Consider the following 250-nt stretch of genomic DNA (forward strand, 5'->3'; position numbering starts at 1 on the left):
TTGCTGCTGCTGTTGCTGCTGCTGGAGTTGGTGTTGGTGTTGCAGTTGCTGCTAGTGTTAGTGTTGCTGCTGCTGGTAGTGCTGCAGCTGCTGCCGGTGTTGTTGTTGCTTGTGGCTGTGGTGTTGCTGTTGCTGCTACTCATCTTGCTGCTGACGCCGCTGCTCTTGCTGCTGTTGGTGTGCTGCTGCTGCTGCTGCTGCTGCTGCTGCTGCTGCTGCTTGTGTTTAGGTTGGTGGCAGCAGAAGAAGA

At 56.0% G+C, this 250-nt stretch overlaps 1 protein-coding gene across 1 annotated transcript in view; it reads right to left on the reverse strand.

The window, feature by feature from the left end:
• Nucleotides 1-143, reverse strand: part of EMH_0035790 (uncharacterized protein) — a gene marked incomplete at both ends in the record, with an annotated part of 504 nt that extends 361 nt beyond the window's left edge. The window contains one exon of the mRNA XM_013495010.1: nt 1-143. Within this exon, the coding sequence (XP_013350464.1) occupies nt 1-143 (143 nt within the window).
• Between the last annotated feature and the right edge of the window lie 107 nt (nt 144-250).

Source organism: Eimeria mitis, genomic scaffold, assembly GCF_000499745.2.
Source record: "Eimeria mitis Houghton genomic scaffold, Emh_scaff1382, whole genome shotgun sequence".
Lineage (NCBI taxonomy): Eukaryota > Apicomplexa > Conoidasida > Eucoccidiorida > Eimeriidae > Eimeria > Eimeria mitis.